This window comes from Lampris incognitus, chromosome 4 (assembly GCF_029633865.1).
Source record: "Lampris incognitus isolate fLamInc1 chromosome 4, fLamInc1.hap2, whole genome shotgun sequence".
NCBI lineage: Eukaryota > Metazoa > Chordata > Actinopteri > Lampriformes > Lampridae > Lampris > Lampris incognitus.
The window spans coordinates 11,906,791-11,931,256 of record NC_079214.1 but is presented as its reverse complement, the minus strand read 5'-3'; the positions used below and the strand labels follow the sequence as shown (position 1 = coordinate 11,931,256).

At 44.4% G+C, this 24,466-nt stretch overlaps 1 protein-coding gene across 1 annotated transcript in view; it reads left to right on the top strand.

Moving 5' to 3' along the window:
• Positions 1–19,682: 19,682 nt before the first annotated feature.
• Positions 19,683–24,466, top strand: part of LOC130111601 (LIM domain only protein 7-like) — a 54,523-nt gene continuing 49,739 nt past the window's right edge. The window contains 2 exon segments of the mRNA XM_056278831.1: positions 19,683–19,751; positions 22,913–22,983. Of these exon segments, the coding sequence (XP_056134806.1) occupies positions 19,683–19,751; positions 22,913–22,983 (140 nt within the window).

The window sequence follows — 24,466 nt, the reverse complement described above, 5'->3', positions numbered from 1 at the left end:
TGAAGTTTATTTTATCATGTAAACTTAAGTAAACTTCAAGTAAAGTGCAAGTTCAAGTAAAGTTCACGTATATAGTAGTATACTTGTTGGTATACTTAAGTATAATTTTGTTTAGTATATCTCTGACAGGTAGTTAAAAAGTAAACTGAAAGTAAACTCACTGATTTTTAGTTTAAAATAAGTACACTAATAGCACACCTGAATAACCTACAAGTCGTTGCAAATGTGAGTTTGCGCCGTCATCTTCCCACACTGGACACTAATTTAGAAGATGTATACTAATTTAGAAGATGTATGTTAATTTAGAAGATGTATACTAATTTAGAAGATGTATATTAATTTAGAAGATGCATATTAATTTAGAAGATGTATACTAATTTAGAAGATGTATGTTAATTTAGAAGATGTATACTAATTTAGAAGATGTATGTTAATTTAGAAGAAACTATTTGTTTCTGATACTGATAACTGATAAATAAAAGTTACCGTACCCGAGGCGGCTATCAGAGCATCTAATGTGATGTGCTGTGAATACTGACAATATCTCTACAGAGTTGTGATCAATTAGCTCTGAAATCCACAATATGATTTGTAGGCCCACAAAAAAAAAAAAATCAGTGTTAGTCACTTTAATTGTTTACAGCTCCACACCGTAAACCGTCTGACAGCACAGGGATGAGAATAGCTGTCAATAGACGCCAGCAGCCCAACAAACCAGTCGTTTACCATGACCAGTACATCTTCAGCCGTCGCCGAGTGTGGTCATCACATTTTGCAAATTGATGACGCAGAAAAACTGACTGAAGCTGAACGTCGGGGTCAGATGTCCAAATACGGCTGCGGCGGTATTGCTGCTACAGCAAACAACAGGCTCAAATTTGCCTTTGGACAGCAGCACGGCGATGTGGTTTGTGGCGGGTTTAATGCAAAGTTATTTCTCTTTGTGCTTTCAGGGAGAATACTTAATGAGCACAAATGGGGAGCGGTCTCGCCCGGACTCCCAGAGTGGCATATTCAAATTCTACAACGGAAGAAGCAAATTTCCCGTCTAATGTCAGAAGGTGCAAACTGATTCAGCAGCAGTAAGGCCAAACAACATCAATTTAGCCGGTTTCCCCAAAAGACTAGTTCGCCGCACGTGTCGCCAGCTCTCTCGGCTTCCTGCGATTTACAGGACAGCTCGGGTTCAGGAGCTTCCATTAAAATGCAAGGATAGTCGAAGGAGCTCCCAGGTGACTGGCACTGCAGAGGAAGCACTCTGAGAGTCGCCCCAGCCCACATCCTGTTGTGATAATGTTTCAGACCGTGGCAGGGACAACACACACCAGCCAAAAGGGAGGAGAAGGCAATGGGGATTGGGAAGCAAAGCAGCAAAAAAAAACAAAAAAAAGCAGCAGCTGAGCCTCGTGGCGTGCTTTCTAAATTCTTTTTATCCGTTTCTGCTTGATGTGAAATTCTACATTGATACCGAGAGGGTGCAGATGTAGGCTCGGAGAGCGGCTCAAAAACGATAGAAACCGATCTGTTAAATTCCAAGATTCCAGGAAGGTATGAAAAGGTAGAAAAGCTGCATGTAGTCTGTGAAATTACAAAACCCCCCTTTTTTATTTAACATATCACAGAAATAAAAGGTTGCAATGTTGATTTTTTGCCCCCCCCCCCAGCATTGTTTGACCCTACCGTGCACGCTCACAGTGCAATTGGTGTGCAAGACGGCTTTACTCTGGCTATAGGCAGTCTTTACTTCTGGTTATAGTCATGAGTTTGTCGATAGGATTCAAAGTGTGTGTGGTGGTGGTGGTGGTGGTGGTGGGGGGGGGGTTGATGCCACAATTAGCATAGCGCCTGTATATTCTGTGTCCTCTCATCTGTGTCTGCAAAGGAATGCTTTTGTCCTTCGCTTCTCCTTGGAGGCTGTGTGCAGTGACATATTGTGTGGCCGTGCCACAGCTACAGCAGATACCTTAACGATGGAAAGATGCGGGGGTCTCCGTATTCTTTTGGGTCTCTCAGAACTGCTTTTATTCCCTGTGTCATCTGTTATAACTGTCATAAGTAAAGAACGGCGGTTGAGTACAGCGGACATCCGTGTCTCGTTCACGTCAGCGGCGTTCGTGGAGGAGTTTTGGGTTTGGTGTAAAGGCGCGAGAGGGGTTTGAATGCAGACACGGCTCCTCGCAGTCCAAACAAAATGGGAAACTATGAGAGCCGTTTTAGATGAACTTCTCCATTAGCCTCGTTCATTTTCTGTATTGTGCTCAACAGCCAACTTTCCCACAATTCCACTTGTGGGAATCACATGCCGTAATAATTGCTTCGGGGGTAAAATATATGCCACTCTCGGGTTTCAATTCAAATTCAATTTGGGGTAAGTAATGAAAATCTGATTAGCCATTGATGCCGCCGATAATGGGGATGTAGTTGTGGATGTCACTGAAGGAGTGGGTATTCTAAACAGCAGCTTTAAGGCAGATCACGCCTCCAACGCCGGACCAGACCCGGGAGGATAGGCAAGACTACATGGGAAATAATTGCTTCATACTCTGGTGAGTCAGATTATCATCACTGTCCATTTCACTTTATGTGCGCCCTCCCCCACCAGTCTCTTCCCTCAATACACAGCCATCAAACCCTCAAACATCATTTTCCTCCCACTCAGTATTTGCATCCATGCACATGCAGTGGAACAGCGACACCTAACGTCGAGTTTGAATAAATGCAAAAACGGCACCGGCTATCATGGGGACGTTTCCGTTTGAAAAACTCAAACCCACTGATTAAATAACAATTACGTTTCCTTTGTTTAGTCCCTTTCTTAGACATAAATAACTCAAAGTAATGTTTTCATAATTATTTTCATCCTTGATTGCTGGGGTGTATCATGTATTATTACCATGTATGCATTTAAGGATGCTCTCTCTCTCTCTCTCTCTCTCTCTCTCTCTCTCTCTCTCTCTCTCTCTCTCTCTCTGTCTGTCCATATATATATATATATATATATATATATATATATATATATATATATATATATATATATATATATATATATATATGTATGTATGTATATAGCTTTCTAGCAGACACCTGATGGTTTTGCACCAAAATCGACTGGTATTTGGAGCTACTCATGATTCTGTCCACCTTGACTGAAGCCCCAGTTCCAGTTGATGGAAAGCAGCCCCGAAGCCTGATGCTGCCGCCGCCATGCTCCGCCGTGGGTCTGCTGTTCTTCTGGTGGTGTGCTGTGTTGTTTTTGTGCCAAACATACCTTATGGCCAAAAAGTTCAACCTTGGTCTCATCAGACCATAACACATTTTGTCCAAATGGTTTTGGGAGACTGGCTGTATCTTTTTGCAAAATGTGTCTGGGCCTGGATGTTTTTGTTTTGTTTTGTTTGTTTTTTTCCCATGTGATAAGGCTTCCGTCTTGCCACCCTAACCCGTAGTCCAGACATGTGGAGAATACAGGAGATGGTGGTCACATGTAGGGAGCAACCAGGACTTGGCAGAAACTCCTGCAGCTCCTTTAATGTTGCCGTAGACCTCTCGGCAGCCTCCCTGACCGGTTTTCTCCTCGTCTTCTCATCAGTTTAGGGGGGGACGTCCTGTTCTCGGTAACGTCACTGTTGTGCCATATTTTCTCCACTTGCTGATGATCTTCTTCACCGTGTCCCATGGTATATCTGATGCCTCGGAAATACTTTTGTACCCCTCTCCTGGTCGTTACCATTCAACAACGAGATCCCGTCCATGCTTTGTAAGCTCTTAGTGGGCCGTGGCTGTTGCGGTTGGATGCAGATGTCAGGAGAATCCTGCAGGAACAGCTGAAGTTTATTTGGAATTAATCACGGTGACTGTAATTTATTACAGGTGTATACTAACCACTATTTGACATGAGGTTGAATATGATTGGTTAATTCTGAACACAGCCACATCCCCAATTATAAAAGCGAGTGCACACTTACGCAACCAGCTTATTCTAAGTTTTGTATTTTTGTTTGTTTTGTTTTTTTTCCCTAAAAGGTTTCTGATTGTTTTTCACTTGAATCTTATAGATTGAAATTTCAAATCAAAGTTGGAAAAAGTTCTGACATGATGTGTCTTGGTGTCACTTTTTACATCACAAAAACCGGCCATTTTAACAGTGTAGATGTTTTATATCCACTACATCTTAATATCGATCCATCTAGCCACCGTATAAAACTCTGTTTATGCTTAGTAAACATCTTTATACAGTAATTCCTTTACAGAATGTACATGAAGTAGAGGTGACGAAACTTCTCTGAATAATTACAGTAAACTTGATAGCTGAAGGTGTGGTTTACATACGGTGAATACTTGAGCAGATCTTGTAAGCCACCATGAAGTGATTATTATTTCATATATCACCTAATCCCGGCTCATTTTGGTTGATCAGTATGCACAGAGAACCCTTGGGCCTGTACTAAGAGTAATGAGCCTCAGTCTATTTGTCTTCTCAAGTGTGTCACACTTGAATAATAAAATCAATTAGCATCACACTGGCAGGGCTTCTGGAGCATCTCCACTTTGAGTGTGCAGGAGGGTGTGTTTCACTCGGAGGGTTGAGTTGTGCCGGTGATACTGGTTTTTCAGATTCACCGACATATTCTTTCGAGTACAATCAAGATGATTTGAGAGGCTAGCCAGCTGTAAATACAAACAGTTCATCCAAGGGGGGATATGTTGGAACTACGAAAGACCGACACTGCTGCACTTTTAGCCGTCAACCACAATAAGGTAAACAGAAGCTGGCACACTTCAAATCAGATGTGCAGATAAAAGACAGCTTTTTGGTGGAACTATGACTACCAAATTCATGCACAGATTTTTTTTTTCTGTTGTCACTACAGCCAACGACTTGTGGGCTTCCACCTGTTGTTTCCGAAAGAGAGCCAAACAAGCTGGGTGAGAATACAAAAAAAAAAACCAGAACGTCCCTTTACTTCTTCTGATGGCGAACACTACCAGATGGTGCAGTAAATGATCTTTTAGTTTGCCTAGTTATACCAATGAGTTGCCAGTCTGTGTCAATTACTGAGTCACATTGAGCTCTTTAGGCTCACAGTAAGCAGCTCATTTATTTTGCACATTATCGCTACGGCTGTTTTTTTACTTTGATTTCCGCAATCCAATCACTGCCTTGACCCCAACTGCACCCGGCTTAGATTTTTTTTTTGGCAGGATGTTAAATCTGAGTAGACAGCACATTCTCATTCTGCTTTCAGATCATAACATAAGCCAGAGAAGAAAATGATGTGTGTTTCATAGACACGTCCACTCCATTTGAGAGAATGGAGATGCTGCAGTACACATGGTCTTCATTTACTCTGATATGTCACCAAGAAATGTATATACTTATCTATGCATACTGTGTAAGACCCGTCCAATCGGTGGAGGGGAGGATAGAGAAAAGGATGGAATAAGACCAACGGCGGGTGGCAGAATATGGTCTAGTTTAATATCTGTATGCAAACACTACATAGCCTACTACTCATTTTATGGGCCGAGTAAATGATACTCCTTAGCCTTCAGATTTGTTTTTTTCTATTTGTGAAGATTGTTAGGCCTTTATTTTGTTTTGTTTTTTACATGCTGTAAGAAGATGGGAAACCTAAACCCAAAAACTACTTTCTGAATATGACTCAGCATGCGTTTGAGTGTTCTGAGGTGGGTATGTTTTGTTTTTGGCATTTCATGTTCACTATGACGCCTTGCTAGAGCAGCACACACACACACACACACACACACACAAGACAGAAAATTAACCAGGAGTCTTACCTGCATATTCATGTAATATAGACAACTCGCAGGGCGTACAGACAGGCTTCTCAGTCTTTACAAGACTACCCTTTGGTAGACTCGCCAGTCTAGTCTCAAAACGAACCGCTGCCTTGCCTTCAGGGGAGGACTGGACGGAACTCCGTTGCTTTTGTGTACGTGGTGCATTATATTAGATGCAATGACCAAAACGTGTCCCTGCTTCCTGGTTCATTGTAATAGGCCGGTTTCACCATGACGTCGGTTAACTTCCGCTTTTCCGCGAAGCAGTTTATCTTCACTTCCTGTTTTACCCTCACACCGGAAACTTCTCGGAAGAATGCTCAGCAACAACTCGAAGTAATTTCGAAAGGTAACTCTAATAATTTTAACGTATTTATAATCGGTTTTTTTTCCTTCTTGGTAACGTTATCAATCATTTCCAATGCACCATTCTGTAACTGCGTGGTTGTGAAAGTAGGTGTAACCGGTTATTTTCTTGCCCGGTGCGGGATTCGATACGGGGTGTACTGCGCCACAAGGCGACGTCACTAACTGCTCGGCTAAAGGGTCAGACCCGTTAGCTAGGGGCTAACGTGTCTTATTAGTAGTTTACAGTCGTCACCCTCTCCCGGAAGCGCGCCCTCGCGCTTTGTTCTTCCCGCGCTCCGAAGAGACTTCTGAGGATCTGCACACTTCCGGATCCCACCGCTGCCACCAATGTAACCGGTTATTTTCTTGCCCGGTGCGGGATTCGACACGGGGTGTACTGCACCACAAGGCGACGTCACTAACCGCTCGGCTAAAGGGTCAGACCCGTTAGCTAGGAGCTAACGTGTCTTATTAGTAGTTTACATAGGCTAGCTCGCAGACACTTCAGCGCCAAGTACAATCAATCGGCCTTTCTCGGTTACGTGTGTATGACCCACGACATCGAGGCGCCATTTTGAAAGTATAGCTACAGGGGAGCGGTACAGGTAACAACACAAGATGTCTTTTTCTTCTTTGGTTTTTATTTTTCTCCCCAGTTGTATCCGGTCAATTACCCCACTCTTCCGAGCCGTCCCGGTCGCTGCTCCACCCCCTCTGCCGATCCGGGGAGGGCTGCAGACTACCGCATGCCTCCTCCGACACATGTGGAGTCGCCAGCCGCTTCTTTTCACTTGACAGTGGGGAGTTTCGCCAGGAGGACGTAGCGCGTGGGAGGATCACGCTATTCCCCTCAGTTCCCCCCTCCCCTCCGAACAGGCGCCCCGACTGACCAGAGGAGGCGCTAGTGCAACGACCAGGACACATACCCACATCCGGCTTCCCAGTTAACGTCCATCCATCCATCCATCCATCCATTATCATCTTAACCGCTTATCCATCTCTCAGGGTCGCGGGCATGCTGGAGCCTATTCCAGCAGTCATTGGGCGGCAGGTGGGGAGACACCCTGGACAGGCTGCCAGACCATCACAGGACCCACACACGCACAAACTCGGCAAGGATGACAGGGACCGTTATTTGGCTAAATTGTCATCTATTAACAACAATGATCAATACGACCTCACAGCAAAAAGTTGACATGCTGGCTCCACATTGCTGCCTCCAACCTCGTCCTATCAACTGTCTTGTTTACGGTATAAGTGCGTATACCTGTGAACAGTTCAGAACCTATAAATCCCTCGGAAGTCCATGGACATTTCGACTTTAGGACTACGACAACCCAGTCCTAACAGCAAAGGTAAGCGAAGTTGGCTGTAATCAAAGAAACTTGTGCTTAATAATAATAATAATAATAATAAATAAATCTCATATAGCGCTTTTCTAACACTCAAAGTTGCTTTACAATAAATGGGGGGAAACAAGACTACGGATGAGCATAGCACAAACATACAGGGATGGATGGGAAGGGGGGGCTACGAGAGGGAGAAGTGGCAGCCGCACATGATGCCAGCAGTACTCTCCGATTTAAACAGATGCAAAAGGGCAAGAAAAAGAAAAAAACAGCACCGTGGACGTTGATTTTCTGGAGTATACTCCCATAGCCTATTCCTCTCCCAAGGTATCCACTAGGCAGTGGCACTATTTACCCCATAGCTGGGGGGCTGGTTGATGGGCATCAGGGAATATCCACACACCGGTGGGGCCTGCGTACTGCACGTCTAAGGGCCGGACCTCCTCCGAGTCCCTTGTAGTTCAGCCAGGGTCCAAGGTGTACCCAGTTAACGTGCCTTCACTTGCCTAATTTCCCCCCATTAAACCAGTATATTACAGCACATAGCATGGAGCCCATACCATGATTATGGTTTGTTTGTTTTGTTTATTTTGAACATGAACATGAGTCATGAATAGTGCATCATGATAAAGAAATCACAAGTTCAAAAAAGTATGAAGAAGTAAAAATGACCTAATCCTATCCCTTTTTCATATAAAATAATTACTTAAGCATCCTTAAGTTATTTCCTGTTATATGCTTTGACATGTCCATTCAGCATTCATTCATTATCCCAAACTGCTTATCCTTACTCAGAGTCGCGGGGAGGCTGAAGCCTATCCCAGCAGTCATTGGGCGGCAGGTGGGGAGACACCCTCAACAGGCTGCCAGACCATCACAGGGCCGACACATGCACACCAACACATGTCTTTGGACTGTGGGAGGAAAGCGGAGCACCCACAGGAAACCCAAGCAGACACGGGGAGAACATGCAAACTCCACACAGAGGACAACCCGGTACGATCCCCAAGGTTGGACTACCCCAGGGCTTGAACCCAGGACCCTCTTGCTGTGAGGCGGCTGTGCTAACCACTTCGATTTTCATGAGTTTTACGTCATCTGTCATAAACCAATACGCATTGCTGCCTGCCTGGGCTTTAACAAGTTTACTTACGATTTACTTTTGTCTGTTTACTTTTTATATGAATGTCTTTTTTTTTTTGGCATGGTGGCCTAGTGGTTAGCACTGTTGCCTCACAGCAAGAAGGTCCTGGGTTCGAACCCCAGGTCGTCTCAGGTCCTTTCTGTGTGGAGTTTGCATGTTCTCCCCATGTCTGCATGGGTTTCTTCCGGTTTCTTCCCTCCCCACTGAACCCCCCACCTGCACTCAGGATCTGTGTTGAGGACGTGCGCCAGCTCTTCTAGACAGAAGACCAGGAAGGCACCAGGCCTGGATGGCATGTCACCCTCATTTCTTAAAGTCTGTGTTGACCAGCTGGCCCCCATTTTCACACTGATCTTCAATAGATCACTGATGCTATGTGAAGTCCCCTCCTGCTTCAAGAGCTTCACTATCATCCCAGTCCCCAAGAAACCCTGTATCACATAATTAAATTACTACAGGCCCATTGCCCCAACATCTGTAGTCATGAACTCCTTCGAGAGACTGGTGTTGGCCCACCTGAAGGAAATCACAGGCCCCCTGCTCGACCCCCAGCAGTTTGCCTACCGAGCAAAGGTCAGTGGAGTATGCAGTCAACATGGGATTGCACTACATCTTCCAACGCCTCGACTCCCCAGGTACATATGCAAGGGTCCTGCTTGTGGACTTCAGCTCAGCATTCAACACCATCCTCCCAGATATCCTCCACTCCAAACTCATCCGGCTCACTGTACCAGCCCCCATCTGCCAGTGGATTAAAAAATTCCTGATAGACAGGAGGCAGCTGGTGAGTGCTGGGGAAAATCATGTCCAGCACCTGGACAAGCAGCCCTGGCATCACCCAGGGGTGTGTGCTCTCCCCTCTACTCTTCTCCCTCTACACCGGTGGTTCTCGAAATTTTTCTGTCATGTCCCCCTTTGGGGGAAGAAACATTTTCATGCCCCCCGCCCCAACAAAATGGTGCCAAAAAGGGCCAAGTTTAACTTTTTTAAAATAACATCAAGATCGTGAACATTCACTTTTCTTTCAGTAATTTCTGTTGCGCAAATAACAAACATAAGTTCCACTTCAACTTTAACAAGCCTCTTTTTGTGACATTTGTCACTATATTTCTCTATTAGTCTGTGTGCTTTTTCAAAAACAGGAAAACGAAGTAAAATTTAAAAATCACTTTGCTAGAACAATAACAATAAAGTTCAATCTGTACAAAAAAAGAACAAATGCAGATATTTGGGACAAATGATGGGCAAGTCAATTTGTGAGAGCTCAAGTCTTATCACTGCATTAGTGGCTGCAATGAGCCAGTTTTGCATGGCACATCTTCTCAAAACGGGGTTGCAGGCTTGATACTGCCACTCTCAAGTCATGCTCAATGTTGAGCTTAGATCTGTACTTTGTTTTAAGTGAGGCAACAGCAGAAAAGCCCATCTCACAGCGATAGGATGTGGCGAAGGGAAGCAGAATGCCCACAGCCCTCTGTCCTATGGGTGGACACTCCCTCTCCACACCAAGCCAGAATTCACTCGGTGTCTGAGCTGTAAAGCTCAGCCTCAGAATGGAGTCAGATGTCATCTCAATGAACTGGTCCTCTTCAGCAGAGCTGAAACGAGCAGGTGCTGATACATTGAATGGCTCTGTCATCCAGTCATACTGAACACTGTTGTTTGGGAAGTATTTTTGAAAGAATCCTGTCAGGGAAGAGATGTGCTCCTTAAGACATGAAATCACTGTGGTGGCTCCAGAATCACTGGTTTTAACAAATTCACTCAGATTCTCAAAGAAATCAGTATTTCCTTGATCAAGTCACCTGCCCCACATCTCAAGCTTTCGAGTGAATGCACTGATCTTGTCTGCCAGGTGAGGAAGGTGTTTGTCTCTGCCTTGAAGCTCAAGATTTAATTCATTCAGCTTTTCAAATATATCGCTGAGATAGGCCAGTTTCATCGGAAATTGTTCATCACTAAACTTGCCTGCAACTTCATGCATACGCTCCTCCTCCAGACACATTGGAATATCCTCTCTAAACTCAAAGACTTGCGACAACACTTTACCTCACGAGAACCACCTAGCCTCGCTGTGAAACAACACAGCTGAATGTTCAGCTCCCATCTCCTCACAAAGTGCAGAGAACAACCACGCTCCCAGGAGTCTTGTTTTGATGAAATTGACCACGCTAACAACATCGGTCAAAACCTTATTTAGGTCAGAGCTAATCTGTCTTGATGTTGGCGCTTCTCTGTGTATGGCACAGTGCGTCCATTGCGCATTTGGCAAGACCCTCTTGATTAGTGCCTGCAATCCTTTCGTTTTCCCTGCCACGGTCTGTGCACCATCCATGCAAAAGCCTGCACAGTTCTCCCATTTCAGCCCATGTTCTGTCAGGTAACAGTCAAGAAGCCTAAAAAGCTCATCAGCTGTCGCTCTACTTGGGACGCACTTGCAAAATGGCAAATCCTCACACGGTGACTCTGACGTGACAAAGCGAACACACGCAATAAACATGCAGTCTTTATTGCTGGCGGTATCCTCGTCCACTTGTAAGGCGAAACATTTGTCTTTCAGTTTTTCAGTGAGTTGTTCTTCCAAGGTCATTTGAAATGTCACATATATGTCTTGCAACTGTATCATTGGACAGAGGGACAGCCTTCAGTTTTGCGGCGCTTGTCTCATCATAGTTGACACCATTTAAAAAGCCCTGGGAAGTGTGAGCTCCTCTGCTATTATGGGTGATTTCTTGCACTGGGCAATTCTGTATGCAACTTTGTGTGATGCCATTAGTGCTTTGTTGTTCACTGATTCAGCTTTTACAAAGCAATGTTCCTGCTGATGGTATGCACCAAGTGTTCTCTGAAAGAACTTGAGTGGCTTATTGACGTGACTGGGATGTACTATCTCTAAGTGTCTTCTTAATTTGTTTAGTCTCATACTATCAGCCGCAAGAGTTTTCAGACATAAACTACACACTGGTCTCTCATCATCTCCCACCACATTCACTGTGAACCCAAGAGCAAGATAGGCTTCGTCATGTTTTCTTAACTTGGTTTTTAGTTGATTACCGTCAGCTAAGCACTTTGTCTTTTTGTCTCGGAAGCATCGCCTGTCTTTCTTTTCATCCCTGTCAAATATCTGTCCATTCTGTGAACCTACAGACTCTCTGTCTCACGAAAGCACATTTTGTGGATTTTTCCGCAGTGAAAAAGATTCCAACATCATAACAGTAGTTCCGCACTACATTCCCCCCGGACATTCTCCCCCCTCCCCCTGTCATGATGCCTCCCCCCCCGAGGGGGGCGCCATACACTTTGAGAAGTGCTGCTCTAAACAAATGACTGTGCCTCAGGTGACCAGTCTGTTAAATTCCTGAAGTTTGCAGATGACACAACCATCTCTTTGGCCTTATCTGAGATGGTGACAAGTCTGCATATATACTAGATGGGAGGTTGATCAGCTGGCCCTCAGGTGCGGTCATAATGACCTGGAGCTGAACACGCTCAAAACAGTGGAGATGACAGTGGACTTCAGGAGGAGTCCCACAACACTGCCCCCCACCACCACCATACTCAACAGCACGGTGTCTATGGTGAAAACCTACAGATTTAAAACCTACAGATTTCTGGGCTCCACAATTTCCCAGGACCTAAGGTGGGCATCCAACATAGACACAATCATCAAAAAAGCCCAGCAGAGGATGATGTACTTTCTCTGGCAGCTCAAGAAATTCAAACTGCCTCAGGAACTGCTGATTCAGTTCCACCATGCAATAATCCAGTCTGTCCTCTGCACATCCATCACTGTCTGGTTTGGGTCGGCCACCAAACATGACAGAGACAGACTACAACAGACCATTAAATCTGCAGAGAAAATCATTGGTGCCAACCCGCCCTCCATTCAGGACTTCTACACTTCCAGACCCAGGAAATGTCCATGAAATATCACTGCATAGCCACCACACCCTGGTGTGATGGCTCTGCAGTGCATCACACACCTGTTCCAACTTCTCCCCTCTGGCAGGCGCTACAGAGCACCGTACGCCAAAACAACCAGATATAAAAACAGCTTCTTTCCGCTGGCTGTCATTCAAATGAATGCTTAACGCGGTCAAATAAATCCAACCATTTTGTATATACTGTACTTTACATTGTTTGTATACTTGTACGCTCTGTCATGTCCATGTACCTCAGGCATGTAACCTGTAACCTGCTAACATGTATTTCAACATCTCTGATATATTCTCTGCACCACTTATCACCTCTTATTTCACCTGTATAAGTCAATCCTTGTGTATATATTTGAAGATTGTTGTGTTGTAGTGTTGTTATTCTATGTTAAGTACACAGAGAGCCACAAAACCGGAGTCAAATTCCATGTATGTGCAAACCTACATGAACAGTAAAAATGATTCTGATCTTCAGTCTCAACTGACTGCAGGTATCCCCACCCTTATAAACAGCAAAGTTGCATAACGACCTAAAACAATGATTGGTTTCATATGCAAATCACTGTGACCATTAACTAGAGTTACCATGGCAATTTGTACTGTTCACAAAAAATTGGGGAATAGTTGCAGTCACAGCTGTTTTCAGTTGTTTAGAATGGCTTGATAGATACTGACTCTTAAAGTTAAATGGTAAACCATTTCCATGTGCTGATGTGATTCATCATTTTGCTCTTTCCTTTCTCCTTGTGTCCATCTCTCAACAACAGCCCACCCACAAGCATGGCACAGTCATCAAGAGGATGGTATTTCAATCTTCCTTGTTTTAATAACAAACAAAAAATTCCCTATTTGAGTTTTAATGATTTTCCTTGGACACAGAAATACGTGCCCAATCAAAAAGGATAAGGGGCTGGGTGTCCGGGTAGCATGGCGGTCTGTTCTGTTGCCTACCAACACGGATCAAATCCCCATGTTACCTCCGGCTTGGTCAGGTGTCCCTACAGACACAGTTTGCCGTGTCTGCGGGAAACGGATGTGGGCATGTGTCCTGGTCGCTGCACTAGCACCTCCTCTGGTCTGTCAGGGCGCCTGTTTGGGGGGGGGGGTTGAGGGGAGTAGTGTGATTCTCCTACGCACTACATCCCCCTGGCGAAACTCCTCACTGTCAGGTGAAAAGAAGTGGCTGGCGACTCCACATGTATCGAACGAGGCATGTGGTAGTCTGCAGCCCTCCCCGGATCAGCAGAGGGGGGGAGCAGAGACAAGGACAGCTCGAAAGAGGGGGGTAATTGGCCAGATACAATTGGGGAGAAAAAGGGGGGAAATTTTCACACACAAAAAAAGAGAGATAAGGGGCAGAGTTTCAAAATCCTTCATAGGAGCACCTATATGTGTAGCCAACTCTGCTCCAGAGGATATACTATATACATCAGCCAGTGGACGAATCTGGATTAATTCAGGAGCAATGCACTCTAGATTCCACTGATATGACTGGGGTACAGGTAGGACAATGTTAAACCTGGTAATACATTACGTTTGACAGTAAAGGTCACAATGAGTTGTTTTGTTAAGTGATAAATATTGCAGTGCCTTAAAATTAAAAATATTTGTTTGAAATACATAAATTTAATTTTAATACAGCTTGTATTAAGCCATACAAAAATAAAAGCATAATAAATTGTGCTGTTGTCATATAAAGCATTTGTGACATTAGGTTTTTTTTTATATTTTTTATACTGAAAAAGGATTAGAAAAATGTATCATGACAATTGTATCAACATATTTACACTTCTAGGAAGAGACTCACAGGCTCGAGAGTCAGTTTACCAGCGAGCAAGAAAGCATCTCAGTGCTGCTGTCCTGGATGACTCTCAGGAGATGCCTGTCCCAGGGGACGGTATGAAGGACGCATTGCCTGCAGGTGCAGTGGCAAACCATCATACTATGCCTGCTGTTGTTCTCCTGGTTAGTATTGCAAAAATGAATAACAGCTTATTCTGTCTTGCAGAAAAAAATATATGGCAGTGACTTACATTGTAACTATCTGTGTGGTGGCACAAATAAATTGGGTCAGGATCCAATGGCATGGAGTCCAAGACGACTGGGGGCCCATTTCTGCTCCAGCCTTTATCTGCCTTCCCAACCGTTGTGATGCTACCTTAAAGTCAGCCATCATCCTCCACCTGTTCAACTTTTGAGGTCTTGCTTGAATTGCTCTTTGTCAGGGACCTCATTCTTGACCTTACCGCCATGGGTGAGCCTACCAGGAGCATAGTTCCAGACAACATTGCTCTTGGGATCTCAGGCCAACGCAAGCTTCTGCACCACGACAAGGTGACAATCCATGGAGAAGACTGACCCCTACTAGCCCACCAGCACCACTTCCAGCAGAAACTCGGTTTTCCCAGGAGGTCCCCCATCGAAGTACTAGCCAAGCCCATACCTGCTTAGCTTCTCTCACCAGCAGAACCAGGGCACGTGTTGGTATGGCTACTGGCATGCTCTTTCTTTCCCTTAAGGTAAACTGGGCGGTGCCACTTGGAGAATTCAAGAGTTAAAGCTGCTAGTTTTGTCACTTGAAATTGAAATCCAGCAGCTGACAATTAAGAAGAGGTTTTGTATCACAGATGAGGACTTTCATTACTACACAAGATTCAGCTCAAAGGAGGTCTTCAATGTGTTTTGGGAGTCAGTTTACCCTCTGTTTCAAGGCTTGTTTACTGGTCTAAGGCACAGTGAACAGCACAAGAGACCCCTAGCCCTCAACGAAAACTTCCACTCATTGTTGAATTCTTCATGTTTCTCTGTTGTGTTGCAGCTGGGCTTCAGGAGAAAACCTTGTCATCCATCTTTGAGGTCAGCTTGTCTACAGTTAGTCACACCATCTTAACATGGACTAGCTACCTTTACCAGGTTCTTGGCTCACTACCATTGTGGATGACAAGAGCAAGTGTAGGCCACAATGCCTGACAAGTTCAAGCTCTACTGCCCTCATGTGAGAGTGATAAGAGATTGCACCGAGATCTGCTGTGAAACAGCGTCTTCCCTCTCACTACAGTCGGAAACTTTTTCTAACTATAAAAATCACACCAACTTTAAAGATCTGATTGACATCACTCCGTATGGGCTTATCACATTTGTAGCCAAACTATACACAGGCTCCATTCTCAGATGTAGAAGTAACTCGGTAGTCACAGATCTTAGTTAATTCAACCCCAGAAACGGAGCAATGGCCGACAAGGGTTTCCTGATTGAGAAGATGCTGTCAGAGGTGCCAGGGGCAACACTTATCATCCCTCCACTGAAGAATGGAGGGCACCCAGAAGACCCAGGCTATTGCTCACTGAGAATTTTATTAGAGAGGGCCATACACAGGGTGAAGAAGTACCATATTTGGGATGGGCTTGTTCCTCTTTCTATGGTAGGTTCAGTCAATCAGCTGTGGGTCATCTGTTGCCTAATATCAAACTATCAGGAACCTCTTGATAATAAAGGGATAGGCTCCAGCATCCCCGCGACCCTGAGAGCAGGATAAGCGGTTTAGATAATGAAGGGATGGAAACCAGTCTGAAGCCTCCTCTCCCCTTCAAGTCACATATTTCTTGGATGAGCCTAATTCATTGCTGCAATTAGCTGTGTTTGGCACTGTGTAGATGGACGGTAAATAGAAGTGCCATGTCAATGTTATGCTCATTGGTTACATTGAAAATAAATATATATGAAATTATTCTGTAAGTTTTTCCAATGTTATATTTTTCATGAAGGTAAGGGTAATTACTCTTTCATGGCTATTAATGAACTTAATTTTGTGAAACATTAAGTAAAAGCTTTTGTAACTTAAGTTTATACTGAGTAAAATTCCTTTGAAATTAAAGGGAAAAGAACTTTTTTTTTAACTTGCATCTTTTTCATTTACTAATTTGGTAATAAAATATAAGCGGGGGGAAGGAAAAAACTAATAAAAAGCTTCCATAGTGGCTCAACGCATAATCTAAAAACAAGGTTGGAAGCAGCTGTTTGCAAACACACTTAATAAAGCTTCACTAGTACCATGGTACATAGGGAACAATGACATATTTATATACAATTCTCATTGCAGTTTACAAGTTCAATTTACATTGAAAGAAACATTGTGTTCACAACAGGAATTGCTTATATCAATTTCATAGGTTATCACTTGTTCACTTCCACATTTACCAAAGACTATTAACATGTTCTAAAATTCTGCCTCAAGGCTTACAACTTAAGTAGACACCCATTTAGATGTTATGATAGAAATTATCAAGCTTCTGTCACACTGAGAGGATAATCTCATCCCCAAGAGATTCTCTCAACTGTGAAGTCAGTATGGGTATCTGTAATGAAATCACACCACTGAAGTCCGCTTAAGGCCAGTTGGCCTTGAACTCAATAATAGTACTTGTGGCTCTTCTTAAGGCTGACCTGGCCTTTAACGGTGATCAGGTATTTAACTTGTGCAACATTTTCAACATGGCAACACTTCACCTCAGCCAGCCCAAATGGCGGTGTTTCTGTTGAGTTGAAGACCTTTAGCATCAGGACTGGCTCCAAAGTGAGGTGCATCAGGATGGATGATGATCCCACATTGTGTCACAGAGACGTCACAAAAAAATTTGAATATTGCCTCAGTGTCTCAGGTTCCAGATCCAGCCCTCTTTTCATAGTGCCGGTCTGAGGAGTTCCTCTCAGAATGCAGGCTGCCAAGGCTTTGGCAGAAGGCTCGCCGTGAACATGGCATATTTCATGGAATCTGTTGGCAGTAAGTCGGGTTTTGTGGGCCACAGCTGGCCATCTGACTGCTGTCGGGATTCTGCCAGAGATCACCCGTGACACCTTTAGGCTCTCCAAGTGGCATTGTTGCTTGTACCCAGCAAACAAAAGAAATGTCCCCAGTACGTCCCCTACAGGTCCTTTCCGAACGTCCGGTAAATGTAATTGTGTAAGGTTTTTGTCACAATAACGTCCCCGTGACGTTATTGTGGGACATTCAAAGACGTCCCTAGGTATGAATGTGTGTGTGTGTGTGTGTTGGCCCTGTGTGATGGCCTGGCGGCCTGTCCAGGGTGAGGCGGGAAGACACCGCCCAATGACTGCTGGGATAGGCTCCAGCATCCCCGCCACCCTGAGAGCAGGATAAGCGGCTTGGGTAATGGATGGATGGATGGATGGTTGTGGACGGATGTCTTGAAGTTTCTCCCCACTGGCCATGACGGATCTGGAAGAAGCCTTGACATAAAAGTGAGATATGTCAAGTTAAATTTAGATTTCATTATGCCACCCAACCTTTCACACTATAGCAGACACCCACATTTATCACCCTCCTGTGCATGTTTGTAATGCAAACTGTCGGAAATAACTCTCCCTTTTATTGTTATTATATCAAGAAACATTGACTCGTCTCTTCTACTACTGTATACTTCTATCATCCGACTGGTACTCGTTTTCTCACTGTTAAAATATATAGGTGAAACAACCAGGATCTAAAAGTATAGTGTAAAATTGTGGCTAAAAAATAGATAAAAGTTTCAATTTATGTAATGATTAAATAAGTAATGCTAGAAACTGTTAATAATTGATGGATGCTAAATGCTAATCAGTTTCGGTCTGACTTGGGCCTACCCTGTGGTTGGTTTTAAGCCTCTCCTCGGTAATCTTGTGCAACAGTTGTGTGTTTTAACAACAATAATAATAACAATTTCTATGTTTTCTTATGTTTGCTGTACATCTATGACAAGCATCAGCATCTTGTGGGAAGGAACGCAAACTTTTATTGTCTGCACTGGTTTTTGGCACAGGTTTTTGATCGAACAGTCTGGTTTTCAAATGCTCGTCCGGGTCCGGTCCTAGAAGTCAACCGGACTCATAAATGTCCAGTCAAAACTGCGTATTTTGATCAAAACTCAACAATGAAGATGCTTCCCAATCAAAAAAGAAGGGTTTCTAAAGTAGTGTTTTAAAGTTTTGTTTTTCCCTTAAACAAGGAGTGAACAATAGGTTATTGATTAGCAGACGGTCTGTGTTTCTTCGATCATAGATGGTAAAAACACGACCACATTGTGAATAGCCCATACATGGTGTCCCAGCTTATTGTGGCAGAAATGATTATCTGTCATCTATTGTTTCCTCTGCAATTACTTTTTTAAAGTGGTGATATTTGGATTTGGTTCCAGTTTTGGTTCTGGAGCAGTTAATAACACTATCTGTTCCTAGTTGGGTTATTATTCTGCCATACTACTCATTCTACTTCTATTTCTTCACAGGTCTGTCTAAAAAAACAAAAACAAATGGGACATATCTGTAATTGTGAAAAATAGCATTTCCAGCAGATAACAAACATGACAGGGCAGGTGCATCACATTTGAGTCCCACAACCACATTGGAAGCAAACGTACACACGGCGAGAGTACACATGCCCAGGTCATCATGTCTCAATTAATTATCACGTGATGAGGAGCCGGTGTGCCCCATGACCCATTTCTAAAACACAAAGCAAATATGCATTTTTGGAACTAAAACCATAACATAACTGAACTGTAGACCTAACTATACTGGAGCAGTATTTGACAAAAGTGGGCCCTTTTTAACGTTTAGACTATGTTTCTTCCACCACCAAGTGAGCTGAGCATGAAAATGCAAATATGGGCAAAGTTTGCATGCTGACATAAAGGGGCTGCGTTTTCATCTTTGTTTGGTCCCTTCTGATCGTCCGCGCGCTGCTATCTGCGGCTCAAGATAGACGAAGTGGGCGGAGACCTTCGCGGGAGAGGCAACCAATCAGCGACGCTCTTCAATCATGGCGAACTGGGGGGGCAAACGTGTCAAGCCCAGAGAGTGGAGCCGGCGTCAATTAGCGAGGAGTGCTCTGCCGGAGGCCGTCGTTAGGCGACACAGGGTGAACGCGGCTCCGTCGGCAGGTTTCTGATCATTAACGCTACTTCGTGCTGTTGTACTTTACCGGGCTTGACGCGCGGTGGAGCGGGTAACGAGTCCCGGGTAACGGAGCTCGGGGAGGAGGTTCACGGTGCCGTCGTCTGCACTCCCGGAATCGTTTGGCGGCTCGTTCGAAGGGGGGAGGGGGGGTTGATGGAGTGGCGCGAGCAGACCAGCGTGAGTTGCGAGGACGCCTTCCGGGAGGCTCGGCGCTGGATGGAGGTAAGCCGCGAGGAGCTGCGCTCGGCTCGCCCGCTTCCGCGTGAATCGGGTGGCGATGTGCGTTCAGGACGTCGTAACCGCGGGGCAACGCCTGGCCGCCGCCTCGGCTGTGCCACTTCATGTTTTGTAGAGTGAATTGTTTATTGGACGACTTTTCGGGCACCACCAAACACCCCTGATCCCACCTCCCCCCCCTCCTCCCCCTCGTCCTCTCTTAATTAGTCGTCCACTCTGGTGCACCATGCACGCAGTTCTGGCGAGTCTGGAAACGAGTTAAAATGACGTACCCAGAAGTTGAAGTGGGCGCCCACACGAGCCTGGTCCTCCTGGCTGGAGCGAAGCAGCCGGTCCTCAAATGCAAATGGGCTTTGATAAGCCTGGTAGACGTTTAACGTGTCTTCACATGTCGCCTCTGTGCAAGAGTGTCCGGATTTGCATAGGCATCATTTGACTAGCTGTATATATGTATATATATATATGTGTATGTATATGGAGGAATAAAACGCATTTGAATAGATGCGGTTGTGGGAGAAAGACGGGCCCATGAATTGACAATGAGGTCGAGTCTTGTGTGTTCTGTGACGTACCCCCAACGTATTCACCCATCCGACTGCTAAACTTGGTTCTAACTCTAAAAGTAAGGCTGCAGCTGAGCACAAGATACCGTGCGTCCACATTCTCCCCTCCAGACCCTTCCTTCGTTTTAACCTTCCACCTCAGTGTAACAGTGCTTGTTTTTCTGTACATTATCCATGCAGAAGCGGGCCACTGCACAGCTCCACGTGTATGCCGTGGAGGGGGATGACGTCACAGCGGGTGCAACGCAAAGTTGGAAAATCAGCATTTGAGGAAAAATGGGTTTTCAGAAGTTTGCCAGCCAGCTCTGTCCGTGTTGTGAACTCTCTCTCTGAAGTAGTGCTGCAGGCTGTTTGTTTTATAATTGCAATTAACGAGCACGGCTTGTTGAATGTGGGAACTAAACGTTGTCCAGCGTCTAAATGGGGCCTTTGTTGCCAATTGTGCATAGTTTTGTGAGCCTGCGCAACACTGTGTTGGCAGGGGGCCCGCTCCAGTTTGACCCCTGGGTGTTTCCCCATGCTGTAGGAGCAGGGCTGAAGCTGAAAATGGATGACCTGTGTGTATTGTGGGGGGGTTGCTTGTTGTTATTGAGGGAATGGTAATTGGCAACAAACCCTTGTGGAGAGTAATCTGCGTTGGAATATCTGAATTATTCATACAACTCAGTTTTAAGCAACCCAAGAATTTTTCTCTCTCTCTCCGCAGTAGTCCGCATCAGCCTAATTCCTTAATTGTGTAAAACTTTCAGTTTGGGCGTCTACAAAACACATAAGCGGGATATAAGAGTTAGTCTCCTGTGCCAAGTAAGCAACCCAGTCTCAGCTGCTGATGGAGTTTATCCTACTAGGGCCCTGGTGTATTTTTAAATGGGAATCGATATACGGTTTAAAGGTTGCTCCTTCTCAGCTCTGTCAGAGAGACTTGAAAAATAGCATTTTCCACACTTGGTCATAATCATTGATTTTTTTTTTTTTTTTTTTTGGATCATTGCATTGTTTAGTTTGTTGAACATGTGTCAAATGTTCACTTCAGATTGTTTTATACAAGCAATCAATAATGATTGTTTGCTGGATTCACTAACTGGCCCGAGGGAAGTGTGCCTGACCTTTCGGGTGATCTGCTGAACACAGTGTCCGCATGTTTGGCCTCGAGCCGCGGCCCTAAAACATATTCCCCATTACCCGCAGGATTGTCAACAGGTGGATACAACTTTGTGTGAGTTGAAGCTCAAGTAAAAAGTGTTTGCGTGCTTCCCTCACCGTTGTAACTCTGTTCATGGTTTAGCCACTGTTGTGACCAATTTCCGTGATCAGCTGGGGCTGCAGGGTGGCCCAGTGGTCAGCACTGTTGTCTCACAGCAAGAAGGCCCTGGGTTCGAACCCCAGGCCGTCCCAGGTCCTTTCTGTGTGGAGTTTGCATGTTCTCCCCGTGTCTGCGTGGGTTTCCCCGGGGGGCTCCGGTTTCCTCCCGCCATCAAAAAGACATGCGTGTTAGGGTTAATACTCCTGTCTGTGCCCCTGAGCAAGGCAATGGAAAGAAGAACTGGAGTCGGTCCCCGGATGCTGCAGCCGCCCACTGCTCCTATACAATAGGATGGGTTACATGCAGAGAACACGTTCATGTAACTGAACGACTGTACAGTGACAAAATAAAGTGGCTTTCTTCTAATTTCAGGGAAAATATTTTCCCTTGTGTCCTGGATCAATACTTGTACTGTATTTAGTAGATCAACGACTTGTTTCGGCTGTCTATTGTTTTCTATGTGCCAATATATAGTGAGACATTCCTGTTGGAAATGTGGTTTAGTTAGGATAACACAGTCACCTCAGTGACTTTATATAAATGGAGCTTTCTGCACGTCTTCTTCAAAATAAATAAATAAATGAATGAATGAATAAGCCACAGAAGTTGTAATCTGGTTTCATTTTGGCTAAATGTTATTCACATGGCCAATAACGAGTTGTGGTGTTGCCGGCTGTAGTTTAAAAAGGGCCTGACAGGGTGACTGTGGTGCCCTAACTTGATATTGTGGGGGGGGGGGGGGGGTTCTGCATTATTTCCACTGAGAAGCATCCGTTCCATGCCTGAATACCAAGTCTATGAAAGATCCTGTGATTGTGGATCCTGGAGGTGGGGGGGGCGACTAATTGCTGAGAGAATAGCCATTTGGGGCCCTCTGTTAGCGACGAGGCAGAACATTAATAATCCTTTTTTTCTCTCTCATTAATAACGCTCTTTGCTTTCTCCGCCTCCATAACTTTAAAGTGGTTTGTGTGTAATTGTGTTTTGTCACTTTTGTGTATTGTTGTGCCGCGCCTGAAAGAGGTCTCCCGTGTTAGCGGACGTGCTCGTCTCCGTAAATTGTTTTTATGGGTCCTGCTTAACAAATTTATTTTGAGACTACTTGCAAAAGATATTACTTTATTGTAAGGTTTGTTTGCCTCTCAAAACTGCCTTAAAGGTTTTCACTGAAATGGGGAAAATCCTTTTCATAGTGCACGTTGAGACTTGTTTTTGTTCAAATGTAGATATAACCCGCTGAGAAATGCTGAATTAAATGTAATGGTCATTTTTTTTCCTAGGAAGTGACCGGGAAGCCGTTCGGTAGCAGACATTTCCGTGCTGCTCTAGAAAATGGGGTGCTGCTGTGCGAGTGAGTACTGACACTAAGGCTGTCTTCCTATATAATCATATTCGAATGTCTATGCATTATTATTTTTAATATTCGAATATATTCGATTTTTTTTAAAGCTCCAATTTAGCCTATGTCAATGTCTGCAGTATGGGCATGTGGTTATTAAGTACATTCTGTCCACTAGAGCAGTGGTTCTCAACCTTTTTGGGGTCCTGGACCCCCTGCGTATTTTTGATCTACCCTGAGGACCCCTCCACCTGATCTTGGGGGAGGGGGGTTGCAATTTGGTAGAAACAGTAGAAACTGCATTTTAAATTGCATTATAGCATTTATTCACTCTTTGGGGCAAAAATAAGAGCTTTCAGTTGTAACTTAGATATAGTTAACGAAACAGAATTCTTATGCAGTAACTTTCAGATATATGTAACAAAACAGAATATGTATTCAGTAACTTTCAGATATATGTAACAACAGAATTTTTATGCAGTAACCTTTAACAATGCAAACGGGAGCGAGATCTCTTATTAAAATACAATAAATTACACTTGTGAAACAGATGTAATTAGAGAAAAAAGTCCTGTTACCCTTTATAGTTTAGGTAGATAAAGGTCTCAGTCACATTTGAGTAAAATAATCCTATTTCTATAAATGTCATAGGATCTTTTTTTTAAAGATATTTTATTTTCACGGACCCCTTGCAATTACACCACGGACCACTAGGGGTCCGTGGACCCCCGGTTGAGAAACACTGCGCTAGAGGGCATTCCAACCACTCGAAACGTCTAGAAAGACGAATGAGCTCTCAGAAAGTCCAGGTTTGAATAAAAGCTATTTATCAACTTTCTCAAGGCTCAGAAACACTCCTACTCCCCCAGATATTGTTCATGACACGTCAAAAGCATTTCCACGTGGGTAGGCAGGCGAGAAGAGCGAGATTCGCTAACGTTAGCCAACGCATTTATATGTCTGTGAATGTTCTCATTCATCCAGGTCATGGTTATCCAGAGGAGTTGAATCAAGTCCAACTGGACTTGGTATATATCCGTGAAGACGTTTCGCCTCTCACCCAAGAGGCTTCCTCAGTTCGTGCCTTTCTGACTAGACCAAGCTAGTCTGACTGGCTGGTGATGAGACTCAGATATTTATCCTCTTTGGAGTCGTTGTCAGAGCTATAGATGTCCATGGCTCTTTGTGTTCCGATGTTTACCAACGTCCATCGCTAACAGAGCCATAGATATGCGTGGCTCTTTTGTGTACCGATGTTTGGCCGCGCCCGTCGTTATCGGAGCGATTGATATGCGTGGCTCTCCTGTGCTCCGATGTCTGAGTCTCATCACCAGCCAGTCAGACTAGCTTGGTCTAGTCAGAAAGGCACGAACTGAGGAAGCCTTGCACTTGATTCAACTCCTTTGGCTAACACGTTTATTTATTTATTACACATTCGAATGGCAATTCTAGCATTCGAATAGTATTGATATTTTTAATATTGGAAATATATTCG